Here is a 13,084-nt window from a genome sequence, read left to right as displayed (position 1 = left end):
ATAATGCCCGACTTGAGTCGGGCTTAAAAAAATTTTCTGCAAAAACCGGCACTTATCAAAATTGGTTGTATATCACAGGATATACTCAAAATTAATGCTGATTGCGGGAAAATTACTAATTTTCTCATTAAGTTAATCGTTTTTGAAATACACCGAGTATTTGATGCAACGCTAGCGCGTTAGTACGCTACAGCGCAGATGCCATCGTACCATAGTGCCCCCTCCCAAAAAAAATAGTGTTTCTCTTTATTCCTTTGTGGTCATCTAACGGTTAGATTCGTAGTTAATGCTCTAAAACAAACTAATAAGGGATTGCCATAGTTACACTTTACTTTGGTAGATGACGTTTTAGGATGTTTACAATTTTTTGAAAGATTTGAGACGTCATTGTTGTCTTTGTTAATCATTCCCCTTGACAACAGCTATACGATACCAAAGTTTAAATAGCTACATTGATTATTCTTTTGTACACCTGGATTGAATAGATTCATTTAATGTCTTAAGAGAACGAAAATGGCGAGGCGGATTTTGAAAGTTTCATTGGTTACTGCTACCTTGGCCGCCTCAGCATGTGGAACTACAATATACTTAGATAGCAGCAAACAAATTGAAATTGAGAGCCCGACCAAACCAAAAAAGATTACATGGAGCAAAGCTATTCAAGCTACTGATAAGTTGTGTGAGCAGGTGAAGAATGAATCTGGAACTCCTGGACTAGTTATTAGTGTGAGTGTTGATGGACTTCCAGTTTACCAGAAAGGTTCAGTGAATGTGAATATTGTACTACCTCAAACATTTATAATTGATCATGTAATTTGTTTTGCAATAGGATTTGGGTATGCTGATGTCGAGAACCATATTCTCTGCCAGACAAATACTGTAATGCGAATTGCTAGCATTAGCAAGTCAATGACCATGGCTGTAGTTGCCAAGTAAGATAATATTCATCTACCCAGACATATCTTTAACTGTGCTTTGTTTAGATTATGGCAGGAAGGAGGCCTCTCCCTTGATAAACCAGTTCAAGAATATGTAGCTGATTTCCCAGAGAAATTTGTTGATGGTGAAAAGGTGTCAAATGTTAAAGTATCTCTGCTTAGCTTGCTATACTTACATGATTTTCTCTATTTCATAGGCAGAGATTACATTGAGACATTTAGTCAGTCATCTCTCTGGTATTCGCCATTATGAAAAAGTACCTGCCCCCAGTAATGTATCGTCCACTACCGTTGATCTAAATCCCCAGAACGAAAAAATTTCCAACACCCAAACAAAAAACAATAATGAATTTGAAAATCAAGAGTACCTTCTCAACAGCCATTTTGAGAGTGTATCAAAATCTCTAGCCCTTTTCAAAGATGACGATCTTTTTAGTAAACCAGGTAATAATACTTCTTTTATTGTTATTCTAATAATATTCTGGTAATAATTACTGTAAAGGTGTAAAGTTTCTGTACACAACGCATGGGTGGACCCTAGTGAGTGCCGTGGTCGAAAGTGTCGTGAAGAAGTCTTTCCCTTCATACATGAAAGTATTCTTTCATGAAATGGGGTTAAGAAACACATATTTGGACGAGAATAAACCGATTATCTACAACCGTGCAAAGTAATGAACTCTCTTCAGTTATAAACCCCGTTTCTATATATAACCGCACACTTTTCTACAAATAGATATTACGTTAGGAACGAGAAAGGGCGATTGGAAAACGCAACAAATGTTGACAATTCATACAAGTGGGCGGGAGGCGGATTTCTATCTACGAGCGATGATTTGGTCAAATTCGGAAATGCCATGCTCTATTCATATCAAAATTCCAACGGCTTCCTAAATCGCGATACCGTCCAAATGCTATGGTCACCAGTATCCAATACATCTTTAGCGTGGGATAGAGATGGCCAATATGGAATGGGTTGGGGCGTTATATCGTCGCACAACAACTACCCCTTCTGCAAATCGAGGCAATTCTACATTTCACATACTGGCGGCGCCATTGGAGCTAGTTCCGTTTTGCTCGTCCTGCCACGTACTGATGACACGCCGGGAGATAAACCTATTCGAGGTATTGTAGTTTCTATGATTGCAAATCTGCAAAGCGTTGGGTTGAACCAAACGGCTTTAGAAATTGCCAAAATATTTGAAAGTGTTGCCGATTAAACTTTTGAAGTTTTCACGTTTTCTTGTGAAGTAAGCACATTTGAATGTAATGCTGGCGTAGCTGGTTGTGGTGTAGCTTAGTTGGTGTTTTATATTGCGTAGCGGAAATTTTGAGATTTCGTAACTGAATTCGCATTAGACGCAAAGTAAAATTTATAACAAAGTAAATGGAGTAGTTTAATTACTTGTGCAATGAGTTGAAAATATTCAGAAATAAGCAGTTCTTGTATCATTGTGGATTAACATTCGACTGGGAGGTATACCCAAGTGTTTTTCAAGGTGTTCACCTAATTGGATCCTTAAGTTGGTGTTGTCATCCTCCCCAAGCTTTCCTACTCCTCTTAGGCGGATAATAGCACAAGGTCCATTTTCTCCTCCCCACATCATAATCCGGTCTGGAACAACCGTCACTATGGAGGTCTGTAGTAAAAACGTTAAGTATTATGTAGTTATTTTCCTTCTACGAAAGAAACATATTTACATAGCTACTCACGTTTTCGGGTTTGTCCAGCATTCTGGAAACTAGCACCGAGGTTTCGCTCAGAAAATCATCTGGAATACCATTCTTCGTAACATTCGTGGTAATTTTTAGATGTGGCATACTGTTATTTAACCAAGTTGGAGTAACTCGACGCATTTTTTAAAATGGTAATATTTAAATAACCTAGAGATTTCTGGGACCAGTAATATTTCTGTTTCAGGCTGCACGATTTCTGGTTGAGAACGACTTGATTCTGTAGTCACCGTTGCATGTGTTATGGAATCCTTGTGAAGGTGATTCAGGTGGTAGCTAAGTGTAGTCGTACTGGCCGATGATAAAGAGGCTTGACAAAATTGGCAAATGGCCATGGATTCCTCTTTTCGAAAATACTGCCACACCCATGATACCTTTTCTCTGTGCTTCTTTGCTTTATTTCTTGGCGGTACTGCGCCAACAAATTCTTTTTTGGGGCTATCTTTACGTCGATTCTCAATGTTAATAGTCTCTTCGTCTTCTATTACGTGCACGATACGGATCTAAATCAAAGTCAACATAACATTATTTACTTGCAAGCTGTAAAAAAAAAAAACACTTTAGGTTGTAACTCACGTTTGAGGGTTTTCCCAGCATCTTAGATATAAAAGCTGAAGTCTCTTTAAAAAAGTTTTTTTGAAAAGTTGGGTTCGCTGTCACATTTTCATTATTCTTTAGGGGTGATTGACTGGTAAAAAAAATTACAAACATAGTTATTTAGAGAAGTTCATAGACAAGGGATCCACCTATGTTACCTTGGAATTGATGTAACCTGTATCTTAGGTTTTGATTCATTTACATTTGGTTCTCCTTCAACTATCAAATCCTTGTGTAGATGATTTAGATGGTACTTTAAAGTAGTAGTGCTGGCTATTGATAAAGAAGCTTCGCAAAACTGACACACAGCAACATTTCCTTCTTGTATAAAATACTGCCAGACCCATGACACTTTTTCCCTGCTTTTCCTTCCTTTTTTTCTTGGAGGTTCATTGATAGCCTCTTTAGAGAGGCTATCATCATTTTCACTATGCTCAGCCATAACTTTCCACTGAAAATAAATTTTTGCAGAGACAAATGGAAAGTGAATTATAGCCAACAAAAAGTTTGTGAGGACATGAGGTTAACAGGGTTTACCGCGTACATCGTAAATGTAAATGGTCAGGTACACTGCACTTGTTGGTTTGTACTTGCTTCTATTTATTACCAGAAGTTCTATGTACAAACAAGCCTAGAATCGTGTGTTTTGAAAAATTTCTATTATTGTAAGAAGTTTTCGCCGGTAAACTAGAAGATGAACCACAAAATCGACAGTAACCCAACAACAATATTGACACCGAGTTTCGTCTGCTAATATTGCCCGCTTAAAATTTTCCTACACCTTACCCATTTCGTTAATCAGCAAACGGAATTGTTATTGTTTCTGTATTCAACCAGCTTAATTGTCATTTAAAAAAAAACAGAAAAAACTATAGAAAAAATGGAACTGCACATATGATGTATATATTTTTAGACAGACATGACAGGGATCAATTATTGATTTCAGCCAAGGATATCATGGAAAGTAGTATTATCATATCCGAGGTCAGCTGTTTTGATATCTTGATATTCAATGTACATGTGATTAGGAGCTACACCTAAATGCTTCTCAATGTGGTCACCCAGCAGTTTAGAGTAATTTTTGTTTTCCTGTAGTCCAAGTTTTCCAATACTCATGAGATGGGCAATTGCACATGGACCTTCTTCTCCTCCCCACATCATCATTTGGTCGGGAACAACTGTCACGACACAATACTACAGCAATAAAAACAGCAATTATCTGCTCTACTCCATAACTTTAAATTTTGTCACCGTTAGTTACTTACACTTTCCGGCTTGCCAAGCATTTTAGAAATTAACGAGGAAGTCTCTTTCAAAAAATTACTTGGAATTGAGCTTTTTGAAACATTTGTAGTGATCTTCAAATGGGGCATTTTATTACCTCGTTCTGCAATAAACTGGGTAACGGGAACAAGTCAGCTAATGTCTGAAAAAGAGATGCAAATGACAAGCGTCTGCTAGGAAATTGCTCACCAAAAAGTAAGGAAAGAGCGAACTGCGATTCTAGCGCGAATTTGCAATGAGTACTGCAGCGCCACGAGCGGAGGTTGCTGCAACTCCGGTTTCATTGTAGTCAGTTCGTGACATCGTGAGCTCTCTAATTCATGAAACTGTTGACTTCCTGGCTAAAGTACAAGTGTTCTGAATGGTGGAATCAGCTGTTAAATCGAGCATGATGATGAATGTGCATTTTTGTGATGTAGATTCATGGATCTAAAATGTATTGAATGAACTAGAGTCGAATAAAGGTTTATAATGGCAAACACAGAAGACCTAAATGCGATATCAACCTTTCACGAAGATGTTTACCATGGAATTCGTACAGATAATGCAGAATGGGTAGATTTACTAACCCTTCACAGAGAATCTGTCCGTGATCCGGTTGCTATCCGAGGTGCTGGAAATGTTACTGTGTAAGTGATCAACTGTATCCTCTATTAGACACCTTTACAGGAATTAGAGGTGAAAATGTGTTGCAATATTATTATCCTGTTATTCATTATGGTGTACAGGTTTGGACTCAGTAATCGGTTTGACACAGAATTTCCCTCCGCCCTAACAGGCAAAGTTGCCCCTGAAGAATTCAGTGAAACACTTCAGAGAATAAATTCAGTCCTTAAAAAAACTCTTCCAGTGAATGTGAAATGGCTCTTTTGTGGATGCATATGCTGTTGTTGCACTCTTGGCTGCTCGCTTTGGCCAGTAGTTTGCCTCAGTAAAAGGGTAAGATTAAGGTTTAATAACATAACATGTTAACAGGTCACTTCAGCATTCTATGTGTGAACATCACTCATCTTAAACCTTTTCTGTTGTAGACAAGACATGCCTTAGAGAAGCTTCTTGACTGGGAAAACAGCCATTTGTACAGTAAACTTGGATTACATTGGAGATTGTCAAAACAGAGATGTGATAACTCTGCCATGGTTGAATATGTAAGATAAATAGCATACTGAATTGTTTGATTGACTAGTTTAATGCTCTTAGTGTTTTGTAAGGTACTGTTAGTTGAATTTGTACCACGACTTCATATTCATCGGCCCGATTAACAAGAAACGATACCTCATGGAAATCGGCACACAATTATGACTGCTCACTGTTGGATATCGTTTATTATTCATCATCCAGAATTGTCTGCTATAAAGTCTTATGCTTGTACGTTTCTTCCGAGTGGATGTGGTTGTCAAAGCGACAACTTTAAGATCTCTTCGCCTAAATGTTAAACGACTCCCTAATCACATATACGACTTTTGTGTAAGTAAAAAACAACAAAAATATTCGGAGCTTGTCATTGCATGTATATTAAGAGTGTTTTGCGGGCAATAAACATGTCGTTTATGGAGAAAACTACAGGATGGATGCTGATAAGGCAGAGCAAAGAAGAAGGGCAGACTCCGTAAGTATTAAATTATGGCCCGATCTACCTACAAAATTCGACTTGATTTAATCAGCTTAAAACCACCCATCTTTCAGAGTCGTTGGACGAGAAGAAGGCCTAGATGAGGGTGAACGATCTCCTGGACGTGACGAAATACGTGGCTGGAGTGAGGAAGGTGCTGGAGTAGGAGGAGAAGCAGGTGTAGGAGTGGGTGACGTTGTCACAGTGGCGGAGGCTGTAGGTTTGGGTGATGCTGCCACAGTAGCCGAGACCGTAGGAATGGGCGACGGAACTGGTGCAGTAGTGGCTGGTGTTGGGATAGGAGTTGGAGTAGGAACTGGAGTAGGAGTCGGAGCAGGAGCTGGAGTTGGAACTGGTGTAGGCGTTGGAGTAGGAGCTGGAGTTGGCACTTTAGGTGTCTGAGAAGCAGGTTTGGGAGAAGGTGGGACTGGAGTGACTGCTTCGTTCTCTTCAAGAATAACTTCGGACGGTTGAAGAGGTTTACCTATGACGCTATTCTGTGCTGGAGCACTTTCAGTTTCAGTCACTATCCCGGCAGCAGCAATTTTCGTCTTCATGTCCGGATCGGATGCCAACTTCTTTAGAGAAACGTTGGACTTTCTCTGTCGTTTGTTCTTTTCTGAATCTGGTTCTTTGTTGCTTTCATTGATAACTCCTAGCGTGTTACGCTTGAACTTGGCGTAGGCTACACGAGTAGCGGGAGTGTATTCCTTGAGGCGCGGATTGTATTCCACAATGCGATCAGGATCCATGGAAAGGAGATCAGCTCGTTCCGATTCGATAATGGATCGTCGGAGTGACTGTTGCGACCACCTTTGATTACTCTGTGCTTTAGATCCGATTGGATTCCGCTTAATGGACGCTCTACTAGCCGCCATTGCGTTCCACTCGTTTCGTTTCTTCATCTTGGAGCTGCTGCGAGATGCCATGACTTTGGCAATCTTACCGAAAACATCTACAGGGCCCTTCTCGGACGCAGCGTTGGCAATTACGGAGCTGATCAAATCTTCGACCATGCCAATCTGGAAGCCCTTCTTCAAACGACGTTCGCGTAGTCTGCCCTTCTTTCCAGCTTATGATGAAAGATATTGGTAAATAATTTTTAAAATAATATTTTTATGTAAGCTATTTTTAAAAACAAATTTGTAATGGACAGGTACCTGCGTTGCCCTTCTCGGCTTCGCCGCACTTCATTCCGTTATTGCGCAGGATATCCAATAATTCGAAACGGAAGGACGAAATGTCTTGTTTGATTTCATTGACGTCGTCCTCTGTTACACCCATTTCTTCACTCTTCTTCTGCTCGGCCGTCACTTTGAGTATTTTTAAATGATCATTTTTAATAGTCTATAGTGCTAATCCAATTTTATGGTTGCAATTTTGTAGGTCCATACCGTAACGTCTGACTAAAAGTCGCATCACTTCCATGTGTCTGATTTCGGCCTTTTGTAAACTCTTTTCCTAAAATTTAGCCAAGAAAAATGTAATGCAAATTCATCGTTTCTCATGTTTAGGATTTATCTTTACTTTGGCTGCCTGCGTTTGTTTCTTCTTGCACAGATTCAGCAAGGATTTGGGCGTCGGCATCACATTGAACGGTGGTGGAACAGTGGCTCCATCATCAAAATAGCTGAGCCAAAGTTTGGAACGGGCAAATTTCCATTCGGTATCACTCTTGGACTGTTAAATTCATTATTTACAAGTGAACTGCTAAATGATTCATGTTATTTAGGATGTGATAAGTAGAGATACTTACGGCAATTGCGGCATAAGAATTGGACATCATGGCGATCAACATGTTGAGCAACACGATAATGTTGATCATGGAATAAGAGCCGAACATGAGCAAACCCCAGAAACGAGTGAAGCTCTTGATACCAGTCAATTCGAACGATTGTAAATCGACCAAACCGAAACTAGCCCAAAAGAGTGATTGCGATGTCTCGAACAAACTAACATTTAATGAGGTAATTATTTTCTTAGCGTCCTAGTATCTGTCGTAATTCTAATATTTAAATACTTAGCAAAACGACGCCAAAAAAAACAAGCTTCTTCTTCGTTTTCCCAATCAGGACCTCCGTCTGGCAAACAGAAGCATTTCTTCTTGGTCAAATCGGCGTAATACCACATCAATTGGTTCAAACCTATATCGGTAAATTTCTGATTAGCATATCACGCATAAAATCAATTGGGATTGATTCATTTTACCGCATCCAAAGGCGATGAGAACCAACATGTAGATGAAGAAGAACTTGATGATGTCGATAATAATACGGCCGAGAGAAATTTGAAGCGGACCCAAATGCGGAGAGATCGAGAATACGTGCACCGTCTTCAGATAGCTGATAAGGTAAGCACACATTATTTTATTAAGCATGTGTAGGGAGTATTGCCGTGTTTTGCATACCTGAAAATCATGGCGGCGCCAAACATTCCCTCGCTAATCAACATCGGGTCGAATGGACTCCATTCCTCACGCGGATACCACGGATTCTGTCCGGCCCACTGTTCCCTCTTTTGAAATAGCCATGAATAATTTGATTAGCATTCAGCTTTTCCTTTGCGGTATGTAAGGCTTCCAGGCTTTGGTAGGAAGTTAAAGTGAAAAGCTCAACTCTTCCTCTAGTTTTTTTTTTTCAAATTCGTTTGCTTTGGACAATACCTGAACGATGAACCAAGCGACAGCTCGTAGAAAAATCCAGGCAGTAAAGAAGCTATTCGAGGTGAAATCGATCAAGTTCCATGGATCCAGTATGTATTCTATTAGACCGTCGGACCATAAAGCTTTTGCCTCTGCCCAAATGTGCCCTGAAATCAATTAGAAGTTGTTTATCCATCTCTTTAGAAATAGCGATTAAAATTTGTTTTTTTGAATTTCATGGAAACAAACCGCCTATGTAAAGCATAATGAATAGTTCTATAGGTCCGGGTATAGATCCTCGTTCACGACGTTTCCAATCTTCTAGAATCTCTTGCATCCAGTCCGTTCCGAACCATTCGATAAGAACGTATTCAACGCGTTGAGAAGCCAGTCCGAGTAGAGCTAATGAGGGGGGGGCGAAAGAGAACGAATTTCATTTGAAATCGAGTTATCACACAAGGTTTGGCGAATCATTACAGAGAAAGAAGAGATAGGAAGCCGAGTGACAAATGAATTTGACGAAAGGTTTCTTGATGAAACTGCCTTTGTCCGACGCTGGTGCAATCATGTAAAGCATCGAGTAAATCGGAAATTTGGCTGCGATTTTGATTGTGTCAATGATCTGGCCGAGCGCAGAGCGACGTCGGAATCCCGGTAAACCTTGATACCAAATAGCCCCTAGCAGTTGTTGCACGTTGGCGTGAGCCACAAACTTTTTTGGGGGTTTGAATGGGACATTTGGGAAGATTAAAATATTAACAGTTTCAAAATCGGAAAGTTTGAAACTCACGTCTTTTTGGGTGTATTTGATGGCCAGTTCGAGTCGATCAAGAGTCTGACGCTCTCCGGGCTCCCAAACATCTTCCGAATCGTGAGAGTAATTTAACAGTGTCTCCAATTCGTACGAACTTCGGACGTGGTCCAGTAGAGACGTGGCAAACTTTTGGCACTGTTGTTCCAATTGCTGTCCTCGTCAACGTAAAGTACTTTACATCGTGTCTTTAAAAAAGAATTGAACTTTTATGTTTTACCTTGTAGTCAACGGTGAACTCGGATTCAATGATGGACATGCGGGAAAGTTCTTTACTCAGTTCGAAAGCCGTTAGAATGGGATCTTTGCTGGACAGGGCGATAAGGGAGGGCGACGCAAGAGCCCGATAAGCGTTGATCCTGGAACGCGAATGTCTCAGGGAATCAGCTTTGCTGGATGCCATACATTCATCGCATCCGCACCTGTGTGCACAAGAGGAAACGTTGATTTGCGAGGTATGTTGTTGGTTGGTATTACCGTTCATTACCGGACGTCGTGAGGCATGGGCAACGCAGCTCCACGATCCAGCAACAATTTGAGAATCTCGTAGTTGTTTCGATGAGCAGCCAGGATTAGCGGGGTTATATCGGGCGTAAAAGTGGCATTCTCGCTATCCAGAGTTTCCCAGCTCTGATGCAAATGTTTTCGTTAGCCATTTCAACAATAAAGATATTGCCATGCAAAAACGTACGTAGGGGGTGCCTTCTTTATGATTCCTTTCTTCCCATTCGAGAAGCAATTCGACGGCTTCGACGTAGTCTTCGCTGATGGCATGAAGTAGACCGTCTGACACGTTGATGCCAGCATCGAGCAGGACTTCAATCAGCTCGAAACTTTCGTTCTCGATAGCGATGACGAGCGATGTTCGTCCAAGCGGATCGGTGCAATTGATATTCAAATCGTCGGGACGATCTTTGTAATCCTGCAACAAACTGCGCATAACCGGACAGAGTTCCGTTACGTCTTTTCTTTAACCATTTTCTTACGTAAACACTTCGAGTGCTCTTATATACATGTAGAATTCACTTCATCATTGATGGGCCGTCGTACGAACAGGACAACGCGATTCCAGGGAACACGTTTTGAATATTTAGTTTTTCATACTACTTTCTTTTTTTTCCTGCTTCGTCCTTGTAGAAACACAAAGATTGGACGTTCTGACTCTAGTGATACTCTTGTAATCTTTTTTGAAAATGCGTTTTCACTATTTTTGGAGGTCACCATAAGGAACACGTTCCAAAGGGATTTTCAATATAGACTGGGGCTGTGTGGAATCTGTCCTATGTGTACGCACATCTGGAGTGCAGAAAAAGAAAAATGTGTTTCCTGCTTCGATGGTTCGATTCTTTTCGGTATGCACAAGTTTTGTTCGAGTTTTTAAAATAATTCTAGGCTACACAAAGCTCGAGGTTTAGTTCCTTTTTTTTATTGGATAGCCCTCGAGCTTATGTTTTGTGAGAAAAAGGAAAAGTTTGCAAGAAAGAGAGGGGCTTTAGCAGTGAATATACGATGGACTCAATCGGGAATGGAATCAAATCGGTCAAGCGTGCGACTGACTAAACACTGAGCAAGAACATGAAATCCTATTCTGTAGGCTGATACTCTTTGATTCAATTTTTAAAGTAAACGCATTGATACTGAATGTTAAGTTTGTGCGTCTTTTTTTAAATCTAGTAAGTGAGCAAAGAAGTACTAACCTGCGGACACCGTTGAAATCGCCGCGTTCCACCAACAGCAAGTAGCGTTTCTCTTCGTTTTTCAGGATCGATTCCACGGGCGGGCCCATCACAAATTGCGGATCCTCTTTGAGACTAATCTGTTGGGCAAATTGATTGTTAAATAGTTACTGTAATTCGATTGAATCTGGCTTACCAGGCTCTGCTGAGAGCCCTGGGAAACGAGACCCTCCCTCGATTCGGACCCCTTCATGGGCGCTAAAAACGTTATGAAATCAATTAATTTCGGGGGGGGGGGCATTTGTAATTTAAAAAGAGTTTTAAAATAATGCAACACTTACCCATGATTGCGGTTAATGGACCGCGTCAGACTCGGCCAGGTATTCTTTGGGTTGTCCGAGCGGCCAGCTGGCGTGCCGGGCTACTGAGGCCCTTGTAGTCTACATACTCGTACCAATACTTCCTCATTGCGAATTGTTTCCAAGTTATTTTTCTAACTAATCTTGTTAGTATGGCTCTACAGTCGTGTATTTGTCGACCCATTCGTGTGCTTTTTTTTGTTTTTAGCTTTAAAAGGATTACTATATGGTGCTGGCTTCTATGAGAACATTCATATTCTGCTTGCCCTTCAGCAACCCAACCTCTCCCATTTTTATATCCCATCATTTTATTATTTTATTTTTTAGAAATCACAAAACAACAATTTTATTTATATAGCATGTTTTTGTTTTGTTTTTTTCCCCGAATAATGATAGGCAATAAGAAGCACACATTGGCCAGTTTCACCATGTCGTTGTGATCGATTTTATATCAGTTACAGCCGGTAACTGCGCCTCGCGGCTTTGTGTTCGCCACTGACGACATTCCTGCTGGAGAATTGATGAGAAAAATTTGTATTCGGATTTGCAAAAGGAGCGATGCAGGAAACCCATCTAGAGGGGCCTATCAATTCACGTTCGCCAACCGTGACAGAACGTGGAGCTGTATAGTGTGCATCAATGCTCATGACTAGCCTACACTCAACCGACTCTTTTGTGGCTGCTGGGCTTGACATAAAAGACTTAATATCGATCGGTAAGGACGCTCATCCAAATTTCTTTTTTCAAGTACATTTTAACTTACTGTACCATATATCCTGCTAGGCATTCATGTAAACTTTGTTTGTGTATGTGCTACATTTTCCGAAACGTACAAAAGTTTCACGCTTCAACGAAGGGGAAAATATGGAGCTACAAAAATCCATGTCTCGAATTTGATGACGAATCCTGGTAATGACTGGGAACTTCTAGTATCTTTTTTTGTCGATTTCTTTTTTTATTAGGAACTCAACTGGGCTACTCGACTTCCATTTATTCAGAATAGTTATGTGATTTCAGATATCCCAGACGACGAGGCATTCCGTAGGAGAATATATGGCCCCTGTAAACGGTAGCAATCCTCTACAACTCTGCGCAAAGGATTTATTTCAGTCTATCAACTGGACCAATGTTTCGACCATCTGCTTTTGGAACTAAAATCAGTTGATTTTCAAATGATTTCTAGGTTTATTAACGTGTTATTTCCCTGATGGATTCATTAGTGAACAATCCAGTTACATAGCCATGAAAGAACTAACGTTCTATTTCCGCCTTGTCTAATTCCACCAGCTATCGTCGCATTATTTTGAAGCCGTAGCAATGTAAATACCGCTTAGAGAGGAATGGGACAACCGCTATAATACCACGAACAGGAAAATTCATCATCATGATGGGATGAATTTCCGGAAGGCGTCTAAATCCCAGCGAGTAATCCTGC

At 40.4% G+C, this 13,084-nt stretch overlaps 5 protein-coding genes across 7 annotated transcripts; 2 read left to right on the top strand and 3 right to left on the bottom strand.

Moving 5' to 3' along the window:
- Nucleotides 1-365: 365 nt before the first annotated feature.
- LOC130700071 (serine beta-lactamase-like protein LACTB, mitochondrial) lies at nt 366-2,833 on the top strand. 2 transcript variants are annotated; one of them, XM_057522075.2, is made up of 7 exons: nt 366-760; nt 830-932; nt 984-1,071; nt 1,136-1,382; nt 1,441-1,606; nt 1,672-2,060; nt 2,501-2,833. In XM_057522075.2, the coding sequence occupies exons 1-7, from the start codon at nt 514-516 to the stop codon at nt 2,506-2,508; spliced, it is 1,248 nt and encodes a 415-aa protein (XP_057378058.1). In that variant the 5' UTR covers nt 366-513; the 3' UTR covers nt 2,509-2,833. The 2 variants fall into 2 exon arrangements, with proteins under 2 accessions (XP_057378058.1, XP_057378057.1); XM_057522074.2 differs by lacking the exon at nt 2,501-2,833 and having other exon boundaries at nt 398-760; nt 1,672-2,375.
- LOC130700075 (uncharacterized) lies at nt 2,308-3,966 on the bottom strand. Its single transcript, XM_057522083.2, has 6 exons — nt 3,811-3,966; nt 3,425-3,717; nt 3,246-3,357; nt 2,820-3,172; nt 2,649-2,757; nt 2,308-2,575 (listed from the first exon to the last, which is right to left on the bottom strand). Exons 2-6 carry the CDS (start codon nt 3,706-3,708, stop codon nt 2,363-2,365), a joined length of 1,071 nt encoding a protein of 356 aa, XP_057378066.1. The 5' UTR covers nt 3,709-3,717; nt 3,811-3,966; the 3' UTR covers nt 2,308-2,362.
- Nucleotides 3,967-4,144: 178 nt separating this feature from the next.
- Nucleotides 4,145-11,084, bottom strand: LOC130700091 (macrophage migration inhibitory factor-like). The gene is made up of 3 exons (XM_057522103.2): nt 11,080-11,084; nt 4,532-4,667; nt 4,145-4,460 (listed from the first exon to the last, which is right to left on the bottom strand). Exons 2-3 carry the CDS (start codon nt 4,637-4,639, stop codon nt 4,209-4,211), a joined length of 360 nt encoding a protein of 119 aa, XP_057378086.1. The 5' UTR covers nt 4,640-4,667; nt 11,080-11,084; the 3' UTR covers nt 4,145-4,208.
- On the top strand, nt 4,831-6,110 carry LOC130700087 (cysteine-rich hydrophobic domain-containing protein 2-like). 2 transcript variants are annotated; one of them, XM_057522099.2, is made up of 4 exons: nt 4,831-5,179; nt 5,279-5,489; nt 5,582-5,698; nt 5,751-6,110. In XM_057522099.2, exons 1-4 carry the CDS (start codon nt 5,022-5,024, stop codon nt 5,769-5,771), a joined length of 507 nt encoding a protein of 168 aa, XP_057378082.1. In that variant the 5' UTR covers nt 4,831-5,021; the 3' UTR covers nt 5,772-6,110. The 2 variants fall into 2 exon arrangements, with proteins under 2 accessions (XP_057378082.1, XP_057378081.1); XM_057522098.2 differs by having other exon boundaries at nt 4,833-5,179; nt 5,762-6,110.
- On the bottom strand, nt 6,049-11,720 carry LOC130700058 (transient receptor potential protein-like). Its single transcript, XM_057522059.2, has 18 exons — nt 11,632-11,720; nt 11,487-11,548; nt 11,312-11,430; nt 10,306-10,546; nt 10,102-10,244; nt 9,835-10,036; nt 9,594-9,767; nt 9,281-9,515; nt 9,053-9,205; nt 8,825-8,970; nt 8,570-8,676; nt 8,371-8,504; nt 8,183-8,306; nt 7,919-8,114; nt 7,690-7,842; nt 7,557-7,623; nt 7,323-7,475; nt 6,049-7,234 (listed from the first exon to the last, which is right to left on the bottom strand). The coding sequence occupies exons 1-18, from the start codon at nt 11,633-11,635 to the stop codon at nt 6,216-6,218; spliced, it is 3,432 nt and encodes a 1,143-aa protein (XP_057378042.1). The 5' UTR covers nt 11,636-11,720; the 3' UTR covers nt 6,049-6,215.
- Nucleotides 11,721-13,084: the final 1,364 nt, after the last annotated feature.

Source organism: Daphnia carinata, chromosome 8 (genome assembly GCF_022539665.2).
Source record: "Daphnia carinata strain CSIRO-1 chromosome 8, CSIRO_AGI_Dcar_HiC_V3, whole genome shotgun sequence".
Lineage (NCBI taxonomy): Eukaryota > Metazoa > Arthropoda > Branchiopoda > Diplostraca > Daphniidae > Daphnia > Daphnia carinata.
Note: the sequence above shows the minus strand (reverse complement) of the source record. Positions and strands in the feature narration are given on the sequence as shown.